This window comes from Neolamprologus multifasciatus, chromosome 18 (assembly GCF_963576455.1).
Source record: "Neolamprologus multifasciatus chromosome 18, fNeoMul1.2, whole genome shotgun sequence".
In the NCBI taxonomy this organism is placed as follows: domain Eukaryota; kingdom Metazoa; phylum Chordata; class Actinopteri; order Cichliformes; family Cichlidae; genus Neolamprologus; species Neolamprologus multifasciatus.
This window is the reverse complement of record NC_140456.1, coordinates 31,520,783-31,546,871: the sequence shown is the minus strand read 5'-3', so window position 1 is coordinate 31,546,871 and position 26,089 is coordinate 31,520,783. Positions and strand designations below refer to the sequence as shown.

The 26,089-nt window shown below is 39.7% G+C and overlaps 2 protein-coding genes across 3 annotated transcripts in view; one reads left to right on the top strand and one right to left on the bottom strand.

Annotated features, from left to right (window-relative positions):
• Positions 1-1,258, bottom strand: part of LOC146498396 (myosin-7-like) — a 35,594-nt gene extending 34,336 nt beyond the window's left edge. The window contains exons 1-3 of one of the 2 annotated variants that reach the window (XM_085141186.1): positions 1,109-1,258; positions 639-692; positions 217-424 (exon numbers count right to left, since the gene is read on the bottom strand). In XM_085141186.1, the coding sequence (XP_084997312.1) occupies positions 217-417 (201 nt within the window). In that variant the 5' untranslated portion in view covers positions 418-424; positions 639-692; positions 1,109-1,258. The remainder of the gene's footprint in view (positions 1-216; positions 425-638; positions 693-1,108) is intronic. The other variant, XM_085141185.1, reaches the window with a different exon arrangement.
• Positions 1,259-17,511: 16,253 nt separating this feature from the next.
• fitm1l (fat storage inducing transmembrane protein 1, like) lies at positions 17,512-23,953 on the top strand. The gene is made up of 2 exons (XM_085141227.1): positions 17,512-19,780; positions 19,917-23,953. Exons 1-2 carry the CDS (start codon positions 19,602-19,604, stop codon positions 20,602-20,604), a joined length of 867 nt encoding a protein of 288 aa, XP_084997353.1. The 5' UTR covers positions 17,512-19,601; the 3' UTR covers positions 20,605-23,953.
• The last annotated feature ends 2,136 nt before the right edge of the window (positions 23,954-26,089 follow it).

Below are 26,089 nucleotides of genomic sequence, written 5' to 3'. Positions count from 1 at the left end.
GGTTACTGGAGTGTCTCCAGTTCATCAAAATCACCTGACAGATTTAGTTTTATGGTACAGAGTGGTGTACTGAATGATCAAGTGGACCAGGCAATCGATTGCCTACCACTACAGTATGTACGGTAGGCTAAGTAAGATTATATTTGACTTAACTGCAGTCTCACTGTGCGATAAGAACGAGGGCAAACAAAATGCTAAAAACAGCAACGAACTAACCTTCCCATTGTGGGTCTCTACAGTGACCTTGTCTCCATCTCGGCTGGTGATGGTTGCCTTCACAAACTCTTCTACTGGATCAGGGACAAAGCATTCCTTCTTAATGTCAAAAAGACGCGTCGAGGCCTCCATACGTTCCTTCTCCGACTTCCTTAGGTACTGGGCAGCCGCCCCAAACACAGACATCTCTGCATCCCCCATCACAGCACTAATATACATGCAAAGAGTTGGTTCAGAGCTTGATACTTTTTCTTTCTTTTCTTTAAAAATTTACTGCACTCCATACTTATGCAAATGAAAATCTAACTTATTTTCTTTGTCCAAACCATATATAGAATTTCCACTGATGGAAATATATAATTGCCATATAATTGACTCTGTAATATAAGTTGTTATAAAAACTTTAAAGAAAGATCATTTACCAGTGGGTTCAACTCACTGAAGCTCAGACTTCACTGTATGAAATGATGATTCACCTGCAGTAACCAGAGAAAAAGAGTGTTTAATGAGATTCTGCAACATCCTTTTGGGTCATGTAAATGGACTGGATCTTATAAAGTGCTTTTCTACAATACTTAAGCAGTTAAAGTGCTGAATACAACGTGTCTCAGTCACCCAAGTATTTTTTCTACATGCTTTTCTACTTAGTGCTTTCTATCTAACATTCACACTCAGATGGGAGCAACTCAGGGTTTAGTCTCTTGCCCACTTTGGCATGTAGCACCCAGGGATCGAACCAGTAACCTTCTAGATTAGTAGATAACCTACCACAGCCATACAAAGTACACCAGTCCAGTGTTAGCTAAGTGTTAACACCACATTTAAACCTGTTTAGTTTAGACAATGGGAAAATAAACCATGATAACGGCATGCAAAGTATAACCAGACTTACAGAGGCCAGGTGAAGAGAAAGCAGCTGGTAGACCTGCAGGCAAAGCTGGGATCAAATATATAACCCCAGATAACCCTACCTTACAAGGCCAAGGGCACCACCCTGACCTGATAACACACACACACACACGCACACACACATCATTTTCATCACTTATGACAGGGCTCTCCATGGTCATGAGATGATGTCTGGCTGCCCTCTCTGCTTGTTTGTCTCCACCTCTCATATCCAAATAATGGGATTTTTGGGAACACCGCCAGGAACTTTCTGCAGCATAACTCATCTGTGACTCACCCAAACATAGCTTCTCTATCTCTAATTCTGCCACACTTTTTTCCTGTCATCTCTTGCACTGAATTCTTCTTCCAAGTGGGGACTGGTCATGGATGGAAACCAGATTCCATTTACTGCCTGGGCAGAAGGGGAGAAAAGGACAGAATGACACTTGAAAGGCACAAATTGCCACCTTATTTACTTATAGTTACTTATAGTCTACAATGACAATACAACTCAGAACTGTTCACACTTGTCGCGAATGATGTTCATAATGACTCGTTACAGCTGATGCACTTCACAGCTCTGCACACAAGGTTGATACCAGCGACTGAAAACAATCTAAGGGAAAGTAATTTCAGAATAAATGTGGGCCAATAGCCATGTTAAGCTGAAATAGTTTTACATGGAATGACAGGCAATTTGAAAACAGACCTGGTATAGTATGAGACTAATATATGTCGGACTTTCAGATACTCAGGAAAGTCTGCCCTTTCACATTTTTCTCAAATTTGTTCATGTTTTAGCTTTTATAATTATATTGGATGAGTAAGAAGTGAAATTGGATAGTATTAAGTAAATTAAAGATTGAGACATGCTTTGCTAAAGACTTGAGCCACCCCGTTTTTTTTAACACTGATTATTTTTTTGTTATTTTAAAGGCTCGTCGTGAGCAACAGGTTTTTAGGCTTTCTGAAAGTCTTGACTGCTTTGTTAGTTTTTTTCAGTCAAGTCATTGTAACAGACTATTTTCAAAGGAAAGTTATTTGTTGTTGTTGTTGTTGTTGTTGTTGTTAAGCCGCTGAAGACTGACCTATGAATCATTCAAAGCATACAAAAGGCACCTAACTCAAGGTGATTTCCAGTGAGCTATTAGCTGATCCACTCTGCAGTCCCACCTGGAAAGTGTCCGATTGGTAACAGCTTAATTTTTCAGTCTGACAATGATCCCAAACACACTCCCAATGCAGTAAAAACATTGGATAGAAAAAACACGCAAGGAACACTATCAGTCATAGATCGACTTAAATCTTGTGCACGACACTGTATACATCTTTTTTGGTTTTTACATTTCCAACACAGCCCCGTGGGATTAAAAAGCTTTTCCAAGCCCTGAACATTCTGTTTTTTGTTTTGTGGAGTGTGGAGTGCATCTGGTTTTGACAGATACAACTGTTTCAAAGGGTTTGTGAGATTGTGTGAGAACAATTAGAAGTTCATATAGTGCCAAATCACAACAGCAGTCAACTAAACATGCTTTATATTGTAAAGCATGTGCCCCTTTGATTGACAAAGCCAATCAAAGGGGCACAGAGAGACTGATTGACAGCCTAAACTCCAGGAATTAAATGACCCCCTTTGATTCTAGGTGAGGTTGTTTTTCTGGGGAGAGGTTGGATTTAGCTTGGTGATTGAGTGGTGGTCAGTGTTTTGGAATGACTCACTGAACCAAAGCTTGTACTGATGGTGAACAAGTGACAGACGACTTGGAGCCATGGGCTTCGAATACACTTTCTAATAACAGTTTTATTTTTTCAGTTATTATACAGGAAGTTCCACTTTTGATTTTACATGTGGTTGAATTTGATTATGTCTCACAAGATGTCTCAAAGATCTTCTGCACACTCACAGTTTGTAGATTATGAATCCTTATAGATGATGATTATACTGTAAAGAAAGAAAGCGGGAGCGAGAATGACATTTGTATATATGAAATTAAAACTTGAAAATATTTAAAATGTTTAAGCACGAGCAAAATTACATTAAAATAAAATTTTCAAATATGTCTAATTAAATTCTGAGTACACTGAAAGATGTTTGAACATTAACCTGTGACTGATAGTAATACTTTAATCATCCACAGGATAGCCTTCTGAACACTTGCATTTTAAAACTGCAATCCTGAAATGTTCTATTTCTTAGTTTAATTTGAAAACATTTTAACACCTGGCCACATGCGAATCAATGCCAACAGAGGAAGCTATACTGCATCACCACCTCAAGGATTTTCCATTCCTATTGTAAGTACAAAAACATATTTCTGAGAGTACTGGTTGTATTAATGATATTATGTCTGTCAGTTCAGACAGGGTATTATTAGATGCTATTCTTGGTAGCAAATTCTTACACCCATCACACCTCACTGAAGTGATTAGTTGGTCTATTTAAAGCCTCTCACAGCTGCATTCATTCTGTGAAATTCACCCCACCCCAACCTTCCTCTGCTTCAGTCAGACTGTTTTTGTAATCACCACAAACAGGTCAAATGGATTTTACAAAGACAGACTTTCATTTTAAGCTTATGATTCAGTCACTATAGAGCAAAAATAGGTGATTTTTTTTTTTTTTTTTGGAAGACACATTGCCTCCCACCTGGCGACCTGTGCAGCTGCTTTGTGACTGAGTTGCCCAAAGCCTGAGAGTGACCAGTGAAATAATTTAATAGAATCACCGAGCATACACAGATATATCTTAATCACAAGGAGGTTGCTTCCTATTTTTGCTCAAATCACACTAACTGCAATCGTTCCCAGTCAAGCTTTGCAAGTATTACTATTTAATTTATAAACTCCAGATCTGACAGATGCTGAAAAAAAACAAGCAAAGAAACTACCCCGACCCCCCCACCACCACCACCACCACCACATTAACAACAATAACCAAAGCAGGGGACAACTACGCTCTCTTGACCTGTATAGTGCACTCTATGTAGTATTTGAGAGAGCCCGTGCAGAGCTGGACTCCTGTCGGTGGCGCTGTCACTTGGTGTTCGCTCGCTCTGTGGTATAGTATCACTTCCTGTTCCTGCTCAAACACAGTGGTGTTTCTGAGTAGCTTATTTGCTTAGCAGTTTAATTAACAACTTTTAAATACATTCTTTTTTCATAGTATAATCTTCACGTGCTTCATCCGAAGCACACTTTCTGTGTACTCACTACCTAATTTATAGCCAAAGTATTCACTCACTGTCTCTGTACTGTTTCGCTAGCTTAGCTCGTAGCCGACTCGTTAGCACCATGGCTACTTCACCTGTCCCTCCTGCACTTTCTTGCTCATTGTGTCAGATGTTTAGTTACTCCTCGGCCTCCTTTAGCAGTAATGATATCTGTAACAAATGTAGCATATTTGCAGCTCTGGAGGCCAGGATTACTGAACTGGAGACTCGGCTTCGCACCCTTCACTCACCCTTAGCTAGCCAGGCCCCTGTAGCTGGTGCAGCCGAAGATAGCGTAGGCCCCGCTAGCTGTTCCCCGGCAGATCCCAAGCAGCTGCGGAAAGAGGGCGGCTGGGTAACGGTGAGGAGGAAGCATAGTCCTAAACAGAAGCCCCAGGTACACCACCAACCCGTTCATGTGTCTAACCGTTTTTCCCCACTCGGTGACACACCCGCTGGGGGTCAAACTCTGGTAATTGGTGATTCTGTTCTCAGACATGTGAAGCTAGAGACACCGGCAACCATAGTCAATTGTCTTCCAGGGGCCAGAGCAGGCGACATTGAAGGAAATTTAAAACTGCTGGCTAAGGGTAAACGTAAATTCAGTAAAATCATAATTCACGTCGGCAGTAATGACACCCGGTTACGCCAATCGGAGGTCACTAAAATCAATATTGAATCGGTGTGCAACTTTGCCAAAACAATGTCGGACTCTGTAGTTTTCTCTGGTCCCCTCCCCAATCAGACCAGGAGTGACATGTTTAGCCGCATGTTCTCCTTAAATTGCTGGCTGTCTGAGTGGTGTCCCAGAAATGATGTGGGCTTCATAGATAATTGGCAAACCTTCTGGAGGAAACCTGGTCTTGTTAGGAGAGATGGCATCCATCCCACTTTGGATGGAGCAGCTCTCATTTCTAGAAATATCGACAAATTTATTAAACCCCTCAAAATATGACTATCCAGAGTTGGGACCAGGAAGCAGAGTTGCAGTCTTACACGCCTCTCTGCAGCTTCTCTCCTCCTGCTACCCCCCCCAAAAACCCATCTCCATAGAGACTGTGTCAGCTTCCAAAAAGACAAAAAAACAAACTAAAAACCAGCAACAAACAACTTAAACATTTACAAAGAAAGAACAATACAGTATCCACATCTGAACCAAAGAGTAAAACAGTGAAATGTGGATTATTAAATATTAGGTCTCTCTCCTCCAAGTCTCTGTTAGTACATGACTTAATAATTGATCAACAAATTGATTTACTCTGCCTTACAGAAACCTGGTTGCAGCAGGATGATTATGTTAGTTTAAATGAATCAACACCCCGAGTCATTCTAACTACCAGAAATCTCGAAGCACAGGCCGAGGGGGCGGTGTGGCAGCAATTTTTCACACCAGTCTATTAATTAATGAAAGACCAAGACAGACTTTTAATTCATTTGAAAGCCTGATGCTTAACATTGTCCACCCCAGCTGTGAAACTCAGAAACCAGTCTTACTTGTTATCATCTATCGTCCACCTGGGCCTTACACAGAGTTTCTGTCTGATTTCTCAGACTTTATATCTAATTTAGTTCTGAGCTCAGATAAAATAATTATTGTGGGTGATTTTAACATCCATGTTGATGCTAAAAATGACAGCCTCAACATGACATTTAATCTGTTGTTAGACTCAATTGGTTTCTCTCAAAATGTAAAAGAACCCACCCACCACTTTAATCACACTCTAGATCTTGTTTTAACATATGGCATAGAAACTGAACATTTAACAGTGTTTCCTGAAAACCCTCTCCTGTCTGATCATTTCCTGATAACATTTACATTTACAATAATTGATTACGCAGCAGTGGAGAGTGGACTTTATCAAAGTAGATGTCTTTCTGAAAGCGCTGTAACTAAGTTCAAGAATATAATCCAGCCACTGTTATCATCTTCAATGCCCTGTACCAACACAGAGCAGAGCAGCTATCTGAACGCTACGCCAACAAAGGTCGATTATCTTGTTAATAATTTCACCTCCTCACTACGTACGACTCTGGATACTGTAGCTCCAGTCAAAACTAAGGTCTCTAATCAGAAGTACCTGACCCCGTGGTATAATTCTCAAACACGTACCCTAAAGCAGATGACTCGTAATCTGGAGAGGAAATGGTGTGTCACAAATTTAGAAGATCATCATTTAGCCTGGAGAAATAGTTTGTTGCTTTATAAGAAAGCCCTCCGCAAAGCCAGAACAGCTTACTACTCATCACTGATTGAAGAAAATAAGAACAACCCCAGGTTTCTCTTCAGCACTGTAGCCAGGCTGACAAAAAGTCAGAGCTCTTTTGAGCCAACCATCCCTTTAACGTTAACTAGTGATGACTTCATGAACTTCTTCACAAATAAAATTTTTATCATTAGAGAAAAAATTACCAATAATCATCCCACAGATGTAATATTATCTACAGCTACTCTTAGTACCATTGATGTTAAGTTAGACTCTTTTTCTCCAATCGATCTTTCTGAGTTAACTTCAATAATTACTTCCTCCAAACCATTAACGTGTCTTTTAGACCCCATTCCTACAAAACTGCTCAAAGAAGTCCTGCCATTGATTAATTCTTCGATCTTATATATGATCAACCTATCTCTAATAATCGGCTATGTACCACAGGCCTTCAAGGTGGCTGCAGTTAAACCTTTACTCAAAAAGCCATCTCTAGACCCAGCAGTCTTAGCTAATTATAGGCCAATCTCCAACCTTCCTTTCATATCAAAAATCCTTGAAAGAGTAGTTGTCAAACAGCTAACAGATCATCTGCAGAGGAATGGTTTATTTGAAGAGTTTCAGTCAGGTTTCAGAGTTCATCACAGCACAGAAACAGCTTTAGTGAAGGTTACAAATGATCTTCTTATGGCCTCTGACAGTGGACTCATCTCTGTGCTTGTCCTGCTAGACCTCAGTGCAGCGTTCGATACTGTTGACCATAATATCCTATTAGAGCGATTAGAACATGCTGTAGGTATTACAGGTATTGCACTGCAGTGGTTTGTATCATATCTATCTAATAGACTCCAATTTGTGCATGTAAATGGAGAGTCCTCTTCACACACTGAGGTTAATTATGGCGTTCCACAGGGTTCAGTGCTAGAACCAATTCTGTTTACATTATACATGCTTCCCCTAGGCAGCATCATTAGAAGACATAGCATACATTTTCACTGCTATGCAGATGACACCCAGCTCTATCTGTCCATGAAGCCAGATAACACACACCAATTAGTTAAACTGCAGGAATGTCTTAAAGACATAAAGACTTGGATGGCCACTAACTTTCTGCTTCTTAACTCAGATAAAACTGAGGTCATTGTACTCGGCGCTGAAAAGCTTAGAAATATGGTATCTAACCAGATTCTTACTCTGGATGGCATTACCTTGGCCTCCAGTAACACTGTGAGGAACCTTGGAGTCATTTTTGACCAGGATATGTCCTTCAACGCACATATTAAACAAATATGTAAGACTGCGTTCTTCCATTTGCGCAACATCTCTAAAATTAGAAATATCATGTCTCAGAGTGACGCTGAAAAACTAGTTCATGCATTTATTACCTCCAGGCTGGACTACTGCAATTCATTATTATCAGGATGTCCAAAAAACTCACTGAAAAGCCTTCAGTTAATCCAAAATGCTGCAGCAAGAGTACTGACAGGGACTAGAAAGAGAGAGCATATTTCTCCTGTTTTGACTTCCCTTCATTGGCTTCCTGTTAAATCCAGAATTGAATTCAAAATCCTGCTCCTCACATACAAGGTCTTAAATAATCAGGCCCCATTTTATCTTAATGACCTTGTAGTACCATATCACCCTATTAGAGCACTTCGCTCTCGCTCTGCAGGCCTACTTGTTGTTCCTAGAGTATTTAAAAGTAGAATGGGAGGCAGAGCCTTCAGTTTTCAGGCCCCTCTTCTGTGGAACCAGCTTCCAGTTTGGATTCGGGAGACAGACACTATCTCACTATAAGATTAGGCTTAAAACTTTCCTTTTTGCTAAAGCATATAGTTAGGGCTGGACCAGGTGACCCTGAATCCTCCCTTAGTTATGCTGCAATAGATGTAGGCTGCCGGGGGATTCCCATGATGCATTGAGTTTTTCCTTTCCAGTCACCTTTCTCGCTCACTATGTATTAACAGACCTCTCTGTATTGAATCATATCTGTTATTAACCTCTATCTCTCTTCCACAGCATGTCTTTTATCCTGTCTTCCTTCTCTCACCGCAATCGGTCGCAGCAGATGGCCGCCCCTCCCTGAGCCTGGTTCTGCCGGAGGTTTCTTCCTGTTAAAAGGGAGTTTTTCCTTCCCACTGTCGCCAAAGTGCTTGCTCATAGGGGGTCATATGATTGTTGGGTTTTTCTCTGTATCTATGAAGCGCCTTGAGGCGACTTTTGTTGTGATTTGGCGCTATATAAATAAAATTGAATTGAATTGAATTGAATTGAATTTTGCATTGTAGTAACTGTAGACTGGGATTTCTAATCGATTTAAAGGTTTCAAGCGTATCTGAGACCAGAAGTTTTGAAGAAACTCCCATTTTGCAATAGGAAGGGATATTGATTCATCTATTCTCAGTGTTGGGGAGTAACGGAATACATGTACCGCCGTTACGTATTTAAAATACAAAATATGAGTAACTGTATTCCGTTACAGTTACCGTTTAAAAAGGTGGTATTTAGAATACAGTTACACAGAACCCACCGTATTAGCCAGAGGTCCCTTTACTACGGTTCGGAGCCGCGGACCTTCAGTAACAGTAATAAATCACACAGCAGTTGTAAACAGCATGATAATATATTAAGTAATCCAAAGTATTCAGAATACGTTACTCTCATTGAGTAACGTAACGGAATATGTTACAGAATACATTTTGAGACATGTATTCTGTAATCTGTAGTGGAATACATTTTAAAACTAACCTTTCCAACAGTGCCTATTCTGGAGAGTGTCCTGTATATTTTAGACAGTAATTTAGGGGTTTTGAGATAAAGGAATTGTACCACATTTTCTTGTTTGCAATTTCACTTGATTGGGCTTAAATTTCTTTTTCAAAATAGATTTCATTTTTTGACATTCAACAAATCCAGTTTTGATAATCCATATTGTTTAACTAATGTTTCCAATGGAATAAAGTCTATTCTGTAATTGGCTAATGGGTGCTGGGTCAAGACAGTTTATCTACAGCCAGCTTGAAGGCCTGTGGTACATAGTCGATTATTAGAGATAGGTTGATCATATTTAAGATTGAAGCATTAATTAATGGCAGTTTTGTAGGAAAGGGGTCTAAAAGACACGTTGATGGTTTGGAGGAAGTAATTACTGAAGTTAACTCAGAAAGATCAATTGGAGAAAAAGACTAAATGAATATCAATGGTGCTGAAAGTAGCTGTAGATAATATTACATCTGTGAGATGATTATTAGTAATTTTTTTCTCTAATGGTGAAAATTGTATTTTTTAAGAAATTCATGAAGTCATTACTAGTTAACGTTAAAGGGATGGTTGGCTCAACAGAGCTCTGACTTTTTGTCAGTCTGGCTACAGTGCTGATGAGAAACCTGGGGTTGTTCTTATTTTCTTCAATCAGTGACGAATAGTAAGCTGTTCTGGCTTTGTGGAGGGCAGCAAACTATTTCTCCAGGCTAAATGATGATCTTCTAAATTTGTGATACACCATTTCCTCTCCAGCTTATGAGTCATCTGCTTTAAGCTACGTGTTTGAGAATTATACCACAGAGTCAAGTACTTCTGATTTGAAGCCTTATTTTTCACAGGATCTAGTATCTAGAGTCATACAAGGTGAGGAGGCAAAGTTATAAGCAAGATAATCAACCTCTGTGGGAGTAGCGTTCAGGTAGCTGTTCTGTGTTGGTACAGGGCATTGAAGATGATAAAAGTGGGTGGATTATATTCTTAAACTTAGTTACAGCACTTTCAGAAAGACATTTACTGTGATGAAGTCTACAGTCTGACATTAAAGACATTAAATTTAGTGACCTCCGATTGACGTAACCGAGTGTCATTACTGCCAACATGAATTGTAATTTTATTGCAGGATGATTTTACGAAACCAGTTTGGTCAGGATGTATTAAAAGGGGGGTTATCTTCACTAATCTTTTTGAGAGAGCTTTGCAGGTTATTTTAAGTGATATTGGGCGATAGCTGGTAGGAAATACAGGGTCTTCCTGGTTTTAGCAGGGGACAAATTTTGGTAGAATTCATATTTAGTGGTAGTATGCCATTTTCCTTGATTTCCTGCAACATTCCATGGAATACTGGTGCCAGAATTCTTTGTAGAAATCTGCTTAAAATCCACCTGGACCTGGAGCCTTATTATTGGGTAAACAGTGGCTTCCTGGAGTTTTCCTCATGTCAGCGGTAAATCCAGTGCTATTGCTTGACTGTCTAACAATTTCAGAAGGTTTATGTCAAGAAACATCAAGAAACTGATCGATTTTGTCATTGGATGGGTTTACATAAGTGAATATAAAGTCTTGTAAAAGTCTCTGAAGGTGTTATTTATTCTTTTAGGGTCATATGTGTTCCCAGATAAGTCGTTAACGGCACATATGGTCGTTTTTTCTTTATTTATTTTCACTTTCTCTGGTTCACTTAAGATCAACCTGATTTATTATGTTCAAATATTTGCAAGCAAAGATTTCATATAAAATTTTTCTGTTAATAATTTTATTTAATTCTAGATTTGCTTTATGTATTTTGTTCATCATTTCCTGTCACAGGCAGGAGACAGACTTCTTCTAAGGATTTGATGATTTCTTCTAATTCCTGAATACATTTGTTTACTCTTTTCTTTTTATCTCATGAGAATGAAATTATTTTACCTCTCATCACAGCTTTCCCTGCTTCCCAGAGAACAAATGCTGATGTTCCAGGCACATCTTCACCGTCTAAGCCCAAAAATACTGAATAAAATCTTCATCTTTTAGCAATGATCTATAATCATCACGTTTTAATTTCATCTGTAGCTGTGACAGGTCTATGAGTCTATCTGCCTGTAGTTTTTTTAAGCTGGATAAACAGCTCCATGCACATTCCATGTGACCAGTATACTCATACTTGTGTGTGTATAGCTAATGTTGCACGCTACATGTGATGCTCAAATGAATGAGAAAAAAAGACAGACATCAGTCGAGTGTAAAAAAAAGTGCACGAGGTTACATAGAGGTGCAATATGTAGACAAGAGTGGTGTTTGGTGTTGTCTGATTATGTGTGTGGATATTAACTTCAGCAAGCAGGAGGTCCTGACAACTCTGGCACTAAAACTCACTAAAACAAAGCTGACACATCCACAGGATTCAAAATTAAATTTGTCTGCTTGATATACTCAGCTAATCATATGCACATCAGCTGTTCAAGGGCAGTTATTTCAACGCACGAGGACAATGCCTGGCTTTAGACTGCCACATTCATGTCACTTCTAGTTCCTATGAAGTAATCACAAGGTTAGGGTTCAAATCCCTTACAGACCACAGAAAAATTTCTTTTTCCACTTGACTGTACTCTAAATGATAAATATCGCCATGAATTTGTTACAAATATAACATGGAAACTTCAATTTTATGGAAACTTCTTTTTAGCGTTATCCTAATTTCTTAAAGAATATTTGCCTTTTTCCAAGCCGCCACTGTAAATATATGTAAGAATGTATTCTTAATGAAGAAAAAGTAAGGCAAACAGTAGTTCAACTTCAGCTGATATCTCTTGAAAACAAAATACAGATTTTCCAAAACCTCTATGTTTTATGTTGAACACATTCTGTTGATGGCATCAGTCAGATTTGAAACACTGAAAAAATAAACCAAAATCTGCAGTCTGGCTTTGTGAAGTAGTTGCTGTTTAAGTTGACTAGTTCAAGATTAGCTGCTGACTTTTTAATAACAGCACTGTTAATGAATGGTGAATGCAGAATGGTGGAGTCATTTTGGTATATGTCAGTTTCTGTGCACCTTGCACCTTTGAAATCCTACTGGAGGAATGAACACCTGAATGTAGAAGATCCTCTACTACTATAATCATCATCATTAATAAATGTAAACTAAATCTGTTTGGTCTGATATGGAAAATATGGAGGTAATTACTAGCAGTCTTCTACTCTGTTGGTGTTCTTTTAAGTACTTTCTAACCACCACACACATTCACACTGTGATGGATCACTGGGGACAATATGGCATTCAATTTCCTTAGCCAAAGACATTTTGACATGTGGACTGAAGAAGCTGAAGAGTGAACCACCTACCTTCCAACTGGTGGAACCCACCCGTGCCACAACCGCTCGCTGAGCTTGCTGAAGGTTAGCAAGAGATTGTGGGTTGGGTTAAAACGTGAACTTGAGAGTGAACTTAAACAACTACTTCTTACAAGCTTACAACTACTTCCTTCTCTCACTTCAACCTGGTTGCGGCAGATGGCCGCCCCTCCCTGAGCCTGGTTCTGTCGGAGGTTTCTTCCTGTTAAAAGTTTAAAAGTTTTTCCTTCCCACTGTCGCCAAAGTGCTTGTTCATAGAGGGTCATGTGATTGTTGGGTTTTTCTTTGTGTGTATTATTGTAGGGTCTACCTTACAATATAAAGCCCCTTGAGGTGACTGTTATTGTGGTTTGGCTCTGTATAAATAAAACTGAATTGAATTGAATTACAACTAAGGCATGCTGAAGAGCATACATCAGCATCAGCATGCAACACAGGGAACCTTGAAGCAGATGGACTACAGCAGCTGAAGACCACGCTGGGTGCCAATCCTGTACAGCTAAGAACAGGAACCTGAGGCTACAGTTTGCACAAACTCACCTAAATTGGACAATAGAAGATTGGAGAAAAATTGCAAGAAATGATTTGTTTCAATATCTGCTGCAGCACTCAGAGTGTTGGGTCAGAACTTGGTGTGACCAACATGAAAGCAGAGCTTCCTCATATCAATGGTTCAGGCTGCTGATGGGGGTGTATTGTGGGAGAATATTTTCTTGGTGCACTTTGGCTGCTTAAACTCCAACTGGGCATCATTTAAATCACAGCCTGAGTGTTGTTGCTGACCATGTCCATCCCATTATGACCACAGTGCACCCAACCTTTGATAGCTGACAGTAACACACCATGTCACAAAGACCAAATCATCTTAGACTGTTTACTTGAACATGACAGTGAGTTCACTCCACTCAAATATCCTCCACAGTCACCAAATCTCAATCCAATAGAGCACCTTTGGCATGTGACATCAGAATGTACCAAAACGTCTGAGGAATGTTTCCAGCAACTCTTTGAATTCATGCCATAATCAATTAAAGTAGTTCTGAAGTCAAAAGAGAGTCCAACCTGGTACTATCAATACATAACCTTGAGGCGACATTTGTTGTGATTTGGCGCTATATAAATAAAATTGAATTGAATTGAATTGAATAACCAATGAATTGTCAGGTGAGTGTATACCAGGGGTGGGCAACTCCAGGCCTCGAGGGCCGGTGTCCCTGCAGGTTTTAGATGTGTCCTTGAACCAACACAGCTGATTTAAATGGCTAAATTAGCTCCTGCAGTTCTCCAGAGGCCTGGTAACGAACTAATCATCTGATTCAGGTGTGTTGACTCAAGGTGAGATCTAAAACCTGCAGGACACCGGCCCTCGGGGCCTGGAATTGCCCACCCCTGGTGTATACTATAATTTAATTGTTTATTAACAGTAAAGCAACTGTTTATTACAATTTATTTCACTATTAATTTACCATTTATTAACAGTGTTAACAAACAGGACATACTCACATCATCATGTTCATTAAATCCTTTAGTGACCCCTCATGAATGATGCTATCACTCAGAACATTTATTTACTCCTCTGAAGTGAACCTTTCCTCTAAGAGAACGACTGGATCGAAACCATACAGAGTCAAGCATACTTTTTTAGTTACTAGTATACTAAGTTTAAAGTAGCCTATCAATAGAATGTAGCGCTCACCTTTGTCCTGTCATTGTTTATGTATTAAGCATGTGTGCACTTTATTAACTGCCGGTGTGATAGATTAATAATAGACCTTTTATTTGCTACTTTGCCTGACCCCGCTGCTTTCCACTGCATGAGCAGACTGGGTGAACTGTGTTAGAGCCTGTGTGCTGTCCACACTATCAGTAGCATTCTCCGCCTGATAGCAGGTGGGGAGATAAAGGCTTGCTTTTACAAGAACAGATGTGAGCCATGCACAGAAGATATAGTCATGGAAGAAAAAATATCCACCACAACTACACGGAGAGGCTGAAGCGGTTATTGTCACAGGCTGGTATAATGTTACTTTTTGAACAAAATGAGTTTAGTGAGTAAAAAAATAAAGTAAAAAACATAAAAATGAAGAATGAAAGAGGACTCCAGCATGTCTAACCCTGTCTGTCCTTTCTGGCTTTCCAGTTTGGAACATTTTCAGCAGCAGGACAGAGGAGATCAGGTCAGCAGCTGTTTGTGTTGCCAGTCAGTCTTTAAGGGGGATTAGAGGCGAGATCCCGCAGCTGACAGCTTCGATGACAGCCTGGACGCCACACAGATAGCCGACCCTTTAATGGATCTGGAAGTGGGAGAGGCAACACAGCATTACTAGCTTTCTATCACATCAAAGAGAAATTCAGAGTCACACAGTACAGAACAAGCTTGACAGATGTAGGAAAAATTTCAAAGATTCTGGAAAGAAAATTCCCTAGAGATGTGTCCAGAGACACCATAACAATGGCCAAAACAGTTGTGAATGACTTAGCCAAGTTGGGAAATGTAGTTCCAATAAAAACAATCACTCCAACCTTGCAGAGGAATGGAGTGCGAGGTTGCACTTCACTTGGCTGCTGGTTTAGCTCACTGGGATGAGCGGGTGACCATATGCTGCCTTGCAGAGAGCAGCTGGCCTAGGTTTGGGTCCAACCCATTGCCCTTTGCAGCATATCTTCCCTTTCTCTCTCTCCCTCTGTTTTCCTGAGAAGAGGGAGCATAATTTCATCAAGGTGCATGGAATCGTGAAGAAGAAAGCTATGTGAAGATTTTAAAAGAAAACCCCAAGCAGTCAGCAGGATAACTGGCTCTGGCTCATCATTTTGTCCAACACGCTGACCCATAATGCTCCCTTTGAAGAACTATTTTCATAAGTTAACATTATTAACTAGGCGCTTACTTGAAGACATATAAGAGACAAGTGTCAGTTGTCTATTTTTTTTTTTTTTTTTTTTTGCTGGATAACAATTATTATATAATTATTTTAAGTTCAATCAGAAAGATCTGTGGTCACATTTCTGTCTGCTTTCCAGGTTTTTGGTGGCTAATTTAAGTTTTACATCACTTTCCCACTCTTTCTCCAATCATCTTTCTCCCTGCGTTCTCAAGGCCAATCAGCCTCCACTCCCCATACTTTAAATCTCACTGCATCTGTCATTCTGCCTTGCAGATGCCTTCATGCAACCCACCTCCTCCCCATCTCCTCCTTACCTTACTTGTTACTCAGGCTCCATCCAAGCCTCCATCTTCATCTCCACCACCAGCATCTAGACTCCACTGGGTCCTGCTCTAACTCCTATTATTCTGCTGTGTTGGGCCGTCGGACTTTAACTGCCAAATAGATTAATTGAAATCTGTATATCAATAAATCATGTTCAATTCTGTCTCCTTTTTAGAAGTGACTGTTGGCATCAGAGGGGTACTGAAACTTGTTTTTTTTTTTGACATGCATAACTCGAAATTTTGAGTTAGGTATCTTTAAATCCCTCACTGCTCTATCTGCTCTACAGTTGTACCTACATGATGCCTCCATTACTTTGTGTTGTCGACTCTGTGGTCTGCTACAGCTGAACACAGGATTGTCACACCAGAGGATCGCAGCAATGGCATCCTCGTAAACAGGAGCATGACTCATTGTCACAATGATATCACCAGATTTTGAAAAGCAACTACGAGTATTGAGATTGAAAAGGGATGATGTGACCATTGACTTACTATGGTGTGTGTGTGTGTGTGTCATATTATAGTCATATTTTAGGGACCCATCTTCCTTTGGGGGCACAAACCAAGTTTACTTAATGAAAATCACCAGACTGGTGAAGGCTTATTTAAGTTCAGGTTATGTTTAGGGTCGATACTGTCCATTACTTGTTACATGAAAGTGACTGTGACTATTACACCTGTTGCAGTAAACTGTTATGTCTCAGCTGATCCACAGAGTGGCAGGGTTTTTGTTCACCCCCAATTCAACAGCATACACTATGCATATAAGTTCTAATATATTATATAAATGTACCTGTCCACTGGTCGATCACATGAGCATGTGGAGGCAGGGAGTTCATAGCACAAGCATGCTCCCAACCTATTATAAGATTGTGCTTTGCATTATTATATATAATGTGGTTTTTTTATCCATTATATTTTTAAACATGAAGAAGTCACAAGCAAAGTGAGACCACACCACAGCACATGTTTAAACAAGAACATGTATGTATTATTGTAGGGTCTACCTTACAATATAAAGCCCCTTGAGGTGACTGTTGCTGTGCTCTGTATAAATAGATGGACCATGACAGTCTCAAAACAACATTTCTCCATATTTAATTTTAGGCTAATGTTCATTGTCCAATAATGCGTATTCAAATACAAATAGCCTTCAACAGATCGCTCTTCAGTCAAAACTCCAGTTCTCCAAACTGAATATTAAAAAAGCGTAGCTCTAACTACAAGATAATGGTTCTCATTGACTCGCAATAATCCACATTTTTTAAGACGCGTGGGGTGGGGGATTCTTTCAAGTAAAGAAAAGCTTTTCCTGTAGGTGTCAGCAGCACTACAATAATGAAATCCAAGCACAGAGGGGCTCCGTATTGCTCTTGGGAGTGCTGTTGCGCTACAGACTGCGCCACTGAATCGACCTCTCTGAATGACCTATCTTACAAACGTTTGCAATCATGTGGAAAAAAGAATCTCAAACTCTTCTTCATCTCACGATGGTGGAGCTGCTCGGGATAGAAGTAACAATGCAGATGAATGGTCAAATAATAAGTTAAAGGAAGATGAACCTGATTTCATCATCATTTCAACTGCTGTAACAAAAGAATTTGCCACATCTCAGATAAAGTATTTTTAATACTTTATCTGAGTATACTTTTAATATTGAACAGATAAGAGAGTGTTATCCATTCATCGGAGCTTATCCACTATTCATTGCTTCTAGCAGACTAATCTTAATGGTGCATTAAGTGTTGTCTTGACATAGGCTGTCCAGCTTCATTGGCGGATTGCACTGGACCATTGGTTCAGTACAGGAGGCAGGACTGACAGTGGGCACCAATCTTGAACAAGGGCTTAAAAAAGAACATGCTGAAAGAGTTACAGTGACATAAAAAGACAGAGGGGGAATACTGTGGTAACGATACTCCTCCTAGAACACAAACATGTTTTGTAACTTACTCAGCACACTAAACGTAGTCTTGGTCAGGTATCAAAAAGTGTGATTCAGATCCTTTCATGTCATGGATTTCATCAACAAAGCCTGCTCATGAGATGCTGGTTACAGTTATGTAATGTATTTCCCAAAATATTGAATTTATCAGAACTAATTTTCTATGAAGTCTACATTGAAGACAAAGCTATTGACTGTAAGTAATTAATTCAACAACACTGAGACTGCTAAGCAGGAAAGATCTAGTGCTGCTTAAAATAAAGTTTACAGAATGGCATACAGTTGATATGTAGTATGAATATAACTGAAAATTAATCTGACTAAAAAGCAAAACAGCTATATATTTAAAAAGTAAACAAAAACAAAGACTTAATAACAACCAATGCAGATGAAATTACAAGAAAAAAATAAGAAAAACTGGACTTATTTAGAGCATGCTAAAACAGCACAACAGTACAACGTAATAATAATAATAATAATAATAATAATAATAATAATAATAATAATAATAATAATGCCATTTATTGGTATGATGTAAGAGCCACTAAGAGTTGGAGGATCACTGTGTATAACAGAAATTGTTACAGAGAGAGCTCTGTGGACTTTAAGTGACTGGGTGCTGAGAGGACAGAAGTGCCTTAGTCAATTTGGCTCAATTAAAGAAACTAAATGAAACAGAATGACAGCAGAGAGCAAGAAAGGACAGCAAGTGATTGACAGAGACAGACTTTTACAGCAGCTGAGCCTCAGCTCGGATACAGTACAAAGGTTATAGCTATTAATACACCAGGACACATACAAACACACACATAATGTGACACATTTAATTTAATTGATGTCACTTCTGGTTCATGACGCTGCTCAAGTCAGCATTGCTCAGTTTACTCTCACCCTTTAACTTTGCTTTGCATTAATGCGAATAATCTGAAACCCTATGATATCCATCTTACTGTCAAGGAATCCATGTCAGTGGTTCGACCTTCAGCTACTCCAATATGAGCAATGTGACACCTTCAAGGCCCAGGATACATATGACCGGGTAAGAGCACACTATGCATATATTGGGTGCTTGTGAATGACAAGAGCACTGAGGGAGAAGCTACTGTTACACTGAAGATAGCAGAAGAGTATTCTGGAGCTACAACTATGGGATGTCCCTGAGCATTTTTGAAGAATCAGGCGTGACCAGTGACAAACGCACAGTCTCACAGTCGCATGGCAGGAAACCAGGAAGGAGAGAACTTCTTCAACAGAAGCTCACTCAGCTCTGAACTAAAGCTGTGAATGGAGAACAGCAAACTTCCCTGACTCAGTAGAAGTGCCTGCTGGACTGAAGAATTTTAGGGCTGGATTTCATGGGTTGTCAAAAGCCAGTTGTCAATTCATTCATACATACCCCTGGAAGTGAATACTAACATCACAGCAGCTAACATTAGTGGACTTTTATCACACCCCTAAGCAAAAGTGGATTTCTGGAGGATCAATCATCATTAATAATCATGCTCCAATGGATCTAATCTTTGAAAACTGCAGTTTGTTTCCCCAACTTCAGTGACTTTATTGTGCATTTGCATTTGTCTGGTCATTGCTGCTATCTCCTGGACTACATAAGATGGTGAATTCTTCTTGTTTCTTCTTGAATTCTTCTGCAAATGTAATGTGTGGTTAGCGTTACATGCATTCTGTAGAGGATTACAGATTCATCACATGAAACAGTGAACACTGTAGGGTCTGAGGTGGATAATCTGCACAAACACACTGCTGCATTCAAAGCGAGCAGCAGGTGGCTTTTGTATATTATTTGAAATTCAGTCAGCATTTTGGTCCAAATGTTCCTCAGCACAGTCCTTGTAGTCCTGACAGACCTGGCAGCCAGGTTTATGGGTGCCACCTTGTTCCGGCGGCACTTCCACCTGTTGTTGTCAGCACTGGTGATGTTCGGTCCCATGCTGAGTCTTTGGGTGTCTCACCACAGCATCTTTGCCAAGAAGAGTCACTTCCTCTACAGGTGAGACTGCTTCCTGTTACACTTCCTGTCAACTTTGTTCTGTTCTGATATTTAATATTTCATATTCAGTCGATATAATTTCTTCTTCCATCACGTCCTGTCTCCACTGCTCTCATCTCTGTTCTCCTTCTTCCAGGATGTTCTTGCACTCTGGTTGGGGTTGGACCTGCATCTTTGTTGGCTCTTTTGTTTTCCTCCTCTCCTTTTCCATCCGTCGTTCCCTGTCTCTCTCCATCCGCCACCTCTCACGGCTTGCGGTGGCCGGTGGACTATGGCTTGGTTTTTGCAAACTCTTGGACCTCCTGGAGAATGCCACAGGAAGCTGCTACGAACCTTTAGAAGCTGGAACAGCGGTCACAAATGGCCAGACTCTGCTGGTGCTGCGAGAGGGGGAGAGCAAGTCTGAGTGTCTGAAAGCTGGAATGCTGTGGAGGGGATATGAGGTTTCTGAAGACATTTTCCTTCTCTGCCTTTGCTGCCTGCTGCTGGTAGAGGAAACAGCTGTGTTTGGACCTTATTTGAGCCTTGGGGGAATCTCAGATGCCCCGCTGAGAATCCTCTTTCTGTTCTGTGTTCTCCTGCTCTGGCTCTGGATCTTCTTGTTGCTCTGTCTCTTAGCTTACTTTCCTCAGTTCCCCACCCAGCTGCTGGGGGGTGCTCTTGGCTGTCTCAGCTGGAGAGGACTATATCAGGGTTGGTACCGCCTGGGGCCCAGCTGGTACTGCCCCGGGAGGCCTGGTTTGGGACTACTTAACATAAAGGCTGTCGGTAATGACGTGGAGGATGCACAACTGAAACAACCGAATCACGATCACTGCAATTAACTTAAAAAACAAACAAACAAACATTTGAGAACTAACTGTAAAATAAATTGAATTCCAAACAAACAGATGTACCATGTGGGTTATCAGTCCTCTTAATTCTTTCATGTCAAATATGTTTATTTATCTTTTCTGTTACGTACAACCGATGATTCACATCTGCTCGTCCTTTGAAAGCTAGAATTGTGTGACAGCCAAATCAATCCAGCACTGGAAAGACAAATGGAGAACACAGAAGCAGATTTACGGAGACATTAATTTGGTTGAGTTTTCTCACTTTCTGTTTTGTCCAGATTTTTTGCTGTGGACTTCAAGGAATGAAGAAGTGTCAAAAGCTACAGTCCTGTCACTTGTAGCCAGAGGTGGCAAAATATAGACATTCTGTTCTACAGCAGAAGTGCAGTTCTTTATCATAGCGAGACTATCTCTGCACTCTGTTACATATGGAATATGTACGGGACCCCCATTGGCCGTGACGTCATACCTCGTACATATGGAATATGTAATGAAGTTCACTCACTCAGAGAACAAAGGTTACAATGTAACCGTACAATAGTTGCATTAAAAAAATACTCCAGTAAAAGTTGATGAGTAGTGATTAAACTTCTTTACTCAAGTACAAGAGAAAAAGAAAGTGAAAAGCAGCTCCTTGAAGGACAATTCTACTAACCATTTTTATGCATTGATAACTGGACCTGCCGCTATATTAATATAATATTAAAATGATATTAGTACATGAGAATACACATATTAGTCAAATCTAAATTCTAATGAATGCACCCAGCTTGAATCTGTTGTTTAGGACACAATAAGTAAAATAGTTTTTTCTTTTAAAGAATGTAAAGTGAGATTTGGTAAGTGGGGGAACACTAAGATCTGTTGTAGTGGCTCAACGTGGGGAAAATGCTAACACTCACAATAATTTCGAATGTAAGCTTGAGTAGATTTTCTTTGTAGACAAATTGTGATCAGCTTAGCTGCTGCTCTTTGTGGATTTAAACGACTGACTTCAACATGTGTTTCACAGCCATCTCGGTGGAGTTTCATTTCTTACACTAACAGTATACTGGATGTTGCCTTTATACTAGACAGGTGGATGAATTCATTCAGTGAATGAATCTAAGCATCATCAGCTTAAATGCAAATCCATCATCTACACTATATGTAACTTACACTGACAACTACAGCCACTGAGTAAATTCACCAGATTAATGCAAGCTAACCTGTTTATCCTGCACATAACTACCCTGAATGTTCATGAAACATTTGATGAACACATAATTAGTGCATGGTACAGTAGTACCATTTGCTCCAGTTCTTCTTGTTCTTGTCCCCACGCTTTGTTAGACTGCTGACCAAGTCTGTAGGGGCTACTTTGGGGTTTAAAGTTAAAAAACCAGGCTGTGAGACCACACGTGGAACAAACATAAAGTACCTGCAAAGCTGTGTGCCATGGGTCCTTGATGTCATACTGTTTTGTATATTTTGTTTTTCAGGACATTTCACAGTATAACAAATAAATATTTTATCAAAATACATCATACACTGATAAAATATGTGATTCAAAATGATAAAATCACAGATAACCTTTGAATGTTATTTTTGTGTGCAGTTTGTTACAGAATGTGTCGCTAGCCAAAGCTCCAACTGGCGTTTTTTTTTTTTTCGGGGAGATAAAAGAAAGAGAGTTAACTTCACTCAGAGATGGAGAAAGATGTAAGAAAAGAAAGGACAGGAGAGGAAGAAGAGAGGTTATGTTTAATGGTAAGAACTGCTCAGTGAAACATGATAAGTTCCAGTCTGTGTTTTTGGTGATGTTTGTTGAGCTGATAGAAATGTTGTAGAAAAATTATGTTGTGTAGAAATGTTACACTCTTTGTGCTCATTTCTCTTTAGCGCTAGCTAGATCCTGACTACAATATCACTGGTGCCACCCACTTTTATACTTTTATACTTTAATAATAGTATAATCGCTATAAATGATACAGTTGAACCTAAAGTAATGAGCCTGTTTTGAAGACGTAAGGAGTAGGTAGTATAGATATTTGTGTTAAAATGTAGGGAGTAAAAGTAAAAAGAATTTTTAAAAACATGAAAAAAATTAATACTCAAATGAAGTACAGATACCTGAAAATTCTACTTAAGTAGAGGAACAAAGTATTTGTACTTGTTTGTTATTTTTAACAAGTAGAATAGTATAAACATGAACAGCAGTAAATCAGACCAGATGACCAAGCAAACTTTAAAAGCCATTTTTACAGGGAATTTTTTTTACTGGAAGAAAGTCTAGTCTCACTAACATCTGGCTGTTAGTCAGAGTTCATAGTTCATAGTTCATAATTCCATGACTTTATTTCTCCTGTTGACAGTTTTTTTTCTAAATCTTGTGCTCATTTAATAGATATAACTTCTATTTGATTTTAACTTATGCTAATGCATGATCACTTTATCTAAAATATATTTAATAGTCTTCGATGGGAGTGAAAAAGGGAAAAAACTGTCAAAATAACTTGACTTGGTGTGAAGGCTTAAATACAACATTCAGACTGTTGGAGGTTAAAACAAGCTTATGTGAGGCAATTTAAAGTCAAAGCTCACTATAACCAAAGCCAAAGGAATCAGGCAGGTGAACAAAAAACAAAGGCACAAAGCATTATAGGGTTACGGGGCTCCGTAGGCCTTGGGAGAGAGCTCCGGGGAAAGAATCTGGTGATCAGGCCTTGGCCCTTAGGGTGTAACCGGTTTCTGCTTCACTCTGCTCTAACAGGCCAGCCCAAATAAACTCCCCCACTCTGCATAGTGGTGCAGGGTGGATAAAGAAGTCACAATTTTGATTCAAAGTGCCAGTAGATTTTCTTTGTGTATAGGCTGTAATCACCTGCTCTGATGTTTGCTGCTCTTTGTAGGTTTATGTATATGTACATATGTATCTGTTTAAAATGATACTAAGGCTTAGGATTCACCCCTATTCGTTGTTAGAGGTGTGTAAAATTCTTACACTTGCTCGCTGATAATTTCGCAATTAACCCTTCAAAAATGGTTAATACTGGGTCAAAAAACAAGACAGAAGAGAGAGATTAAGGCGATTGAGGCCTCCAACTGTGGATCCAAAACAAATGGCAACCTCGGGAGCAAACTCTTATATTCCTCTAGTTAGGTTTCCTTCCTTGTACAGAGGGTACATTTCTTTTCTATTTTTTTCTAACTGGCCCACCTTGTGTGACTCACAGGCAATGTTCCCTCTAAGCGGCGCACGTGCGCAATTGCGCACTGTTGGCACGGTCTCTACGCACAGAAAATCTGCGTTGCGCACAAAAAAAAAAAACTAACCTGAATTGAAATTAAAATTAATACTTCAACAATCATGTTTTGCAGTGTTAGTCAGTAAGTGACTGGCTGCTCCCATATGGGATTAGAACGATGCCACCTTATCCCATAGTCCAGCCGATGCGTATATACGCAGCCAATCAACGTCGTTGACAGGCTATGACAGCGTCCTTATGTGCCGACACCGGAGTTTTAGCTAGCAAAGCGACATGGCTGATGTGGAGTGAAGCCACGTTAATGACAACGTGTACAACAACCAGTACAGTAGATTTGTTGTGTGTGTCAGAACAATGAGGTGACTACTGAATGTTACAGGTGTTACAGGCAGTGTTGGGAAGGTTACTTTTAAAATGTATTCCATTACAGAATACAGAATACATGCCCCAAAATGTATTCTGTAACATATTCCGTTACGTTACTCAATGAGAGTAACGTATTCTGAATACTTTGGATTACTTAATATATTATCATGCTGTTTACAACTACGTGAATGTACTATTGCTGTGATTTATTACTGTTACTGAAGGTCCGCGGCTCCGAACCGTATTAAAGGGACCTCTGGCTAATACGGTGGGTTCCTTGTCGGGCTCGTAGCCGAAAACTAGCTTTACTTTGTTGTCTGGGTCAACTTTGCTAGCGAGAGACAGAGAGAGGCGTTGAAAGGCTGCTCCAACAGAACTTATTGTTTTTGGAGGAAAACACGAACACGGTGTACAGTCGAGTCTTAATAGCTTACTTACAACTGGGCTCGTCAGGCACTCTTCTTGGCTGCAGTGGTTATTATTATATTTACATGCTTCCAGCTCCCGTTTTTGCTCGATGACAGCTCGTACTTTTCCTTTTTCTCCCTCCCTCGCTCACAGACACATAACGTGTATGGCAGTCCATTCTCCCTGCAGCACGGACTACACTGCCTATGATGCTACATTCTTTAGAGCTATGCCTGTAGCATTCTGCCTGTTAGCTTAGCACAACAACAACAACAGGCGCTCTCTCACCCAGGAAACACGCAGAGAGAGAGCGTCACCCTGTAACCATGGCAACCGTAACGCTGCTGCCTGGAACAACAGAGCGTAGCTGTCAAACAAAACCCAAACAGTCCTGACCCGCGACAATATGAAACAGGAAAGTACCGCCGTGTAATCCATTTATTTCAACAAAGTAACTGTATTCTAAATACCACCTTTTTAAACGGTAACTGTAACGGAATACAGTTACTCATATTTTGTATTTTAAATACGTAACGGCGGGACATGTATTCCGTTACTCCCCAACACTGGTTACAGGAGTGATACATCTCCTGTTGTCAGGCCTGCAGGTATCAGGCTGTTGTTCTCCTTTATCTCATAGTGGACAGAAATATTTTTGGAGTGGCACAAATAATTTGTGTGGCATCAGATTTGATGCAGAACAGCTGATTGTTCTGTAAATAGTTTGAAATGTTTATTTAAAAATGCCATGGCTGCGTTTAAAAAAAATAGCTGCAAAAAACTTTGTTTGCCAAACTGAGTTACTTTTTTGAAGAAGTAACTATATAATTAATTGCCCAACATTGGTCATTATATAGTGTATTTTGCAGACAGAGTTACAGGACTCTCCCAGACCACAGACTCATAATACAATTCAGAGCTTTATAATAAAAAAAAGTAAGTTGTGTTTTCGAAATTGGAGTTCAAGTTATTTTTACTTCCAATAGTGTTAACATACTACACAGCTCATGAACAAGATTTATTTATTAATTTTCATTGTAAGTGGGCTAAAACAGTTAATTAAAAGTAGTCTAACATAAATGTAAACGCTGTAATTTGATTATTTTAATAAACCATGTAACTTGGATGGATTAGATGCTGGCGTGACCACAGAGCACACGTCTGCTGTCGCTCACAGTGGTCAAAGGGATCGCTCAGGGAGTTTGTGTGTTCGCTCAGACACGTGAAAAATTAGAGGGAACATTGCTCACAGGTGACCTGACATCTGTAAGATCTATTTATATTATGCTTTTCAAGAACAAAATGCACCTATACAGTTCATGGATGTAGCAACCCAGCAAACTACTATTTATTGATAACTTATCACACCACCCTCTAGTCCAAATACGGTTACCAACACTACTGTAGCCATATTGGTAACATTATGACTTAAAGCCAGTGGGTAATATCGA